The 1,237-nt window shown below is 46.7% G+C and overlaps 1 protein-coding gene across 9 annotated transcripts in view; it reads right to left on the bottom strand.

Moving 5' to 3' along the window:
- The window catches only part of SNX14 (sorting nexin 14), a 97,503-nt gene extending 96,272 nt beyond the window's left edge, over positions 1-1,231 (bottom strand). For all 9 annotated transcript variants that reach the window (XM_025208213.1, XM_006027108.3, XM_025208211.1 and 6 more), the window contains exons 1-2: positions 1,151-1,231; positions 253-373 (exon numbers count right to left, since the gene is read on the bottom strand). In XM_025208213.1, the coding sequence (XP_025063998.1) occupies positions 253-357 (105 nt within the window). In that variant the 5' untranslated portion in view covers positions 358-373; positions 1,151-1,231. The remainder of the gene's footprint in view (positions 1-252; positions 374-1,150) is intronic.
- Positions 1,232-1,237: the final 6 nt, after the last annotated feature.

Raw genomic sequence — 1,237 nt, 5'->3', positions numbered from 1 at the left:
CCCTTAAGACATGATTTCCAGGAACCAACTGCGTCATAAATCTAAGGACTGCCTGTACATACAAGTCTGCAGAGCTGGGTCCGTAATCTTCATCTGAATACTGTTCATCATAGTAATGTTTCAAACAGATATAATCTGCATTTGCCACAATTACATTAATGAGCAGAGAGTTGACTAAAAGCATTTTCCATATTTATTCTACAAAAGAAATGGAGAAAACTTATACACTATGAAGAAGGAAAGTAAATTTACCTTGGGTTTATATCTTACTGTAAAAAGAATATTTGGGAAGAGAAAATCTAGTCCTAATGAGCAATAGAATGTGACGACACCAGCCACGAACGACCAAAAGATCATTAAAATATGAAGATACCTTGTAAATGAATAGAAAAAGAAATTAAGTATACAAGACAAGCAACACTATGCAATACATCTCCTACAGGATATTTTGTGATGATAAACAAAACAACATCTTTTAGGGACTACTGTACCAAAAATTCATCGCAAAACTACCTAGCTATACTAGTTGTTTTAAGACCCAGTTCATGAGGCAGCCAGTTAGATGAATCCAAGGTGGTAATTCATTAAAGGGGAAAAAAACCCAGTGCTAACAAAGTAGGTGACCATAATTTTCTGGCATACCACAGGCCCCCAAATAAGACGCGTATCCCATTTTTGGAAGGCAAACTGTAGACAGAGAGATTTTCCCCAGTCACAACTGACTGCATGCAGCAGCTAATATGCATTTGGCCAAGCTCCCCATGCAGGGTGGGGGCACACGGGACAGGACGGGACGGGACACAGACAGTTAGCATTAACCCTTTCACAGCTGCTGCCAATCCAGCAGCCTTTGGCCACTCAGCAACTGCCAATCCAGCAGCAGTTGTGAAAGGGTCCAAACTGTTAGCCTGTAAAAACCCGCCCTCACTGTTTGGGCGGGACAGCCACCACCCCAGTTGGGGGCTTCTATTCTGGTGAAGAATTCAGTTCCCCAACTTGAGACACCCCAAATTGGGAGGTGGAAAGAGACAGGCAGGGCTTCTCCCACAAGACCATCTTGCTAGGGCGCAGGCAGGTGATGCAAAGCTAGCAGCAAGACGTGGGGCCCGGCTGCAGGGCCCCCGCGGGGTGGGGGCGGGGCGGCCGGTACCGGATGAGCAGGACAGTGGCGGCGCTGAGCCCCAGCAGGAGGCAGCAGAACAGCGGGAACTGGCGGCAGGTCTCGCGCAGAGCCTCG

The sequence above is a fragment of the Alligator sinensis genome, unplaced genomic scaffold, assembly GCF_000455745.1.
Source record: "Alligator sinensis unplaced genomic scaffold, ASM45574v1 scaffold55_1, whole genome shotgun sequence".
Classification (NCBI taxonomy): Eukaryota; Metazoa; Chordata; order Crocodylia; family Alligatoridae; genus Alligator; species Alligator sinensis.
The sequence above is the reverse complement of the archived record's forward strand: the minus strand, read 5'-3'. Positions and strand labels throughout refer to the sequence as shown.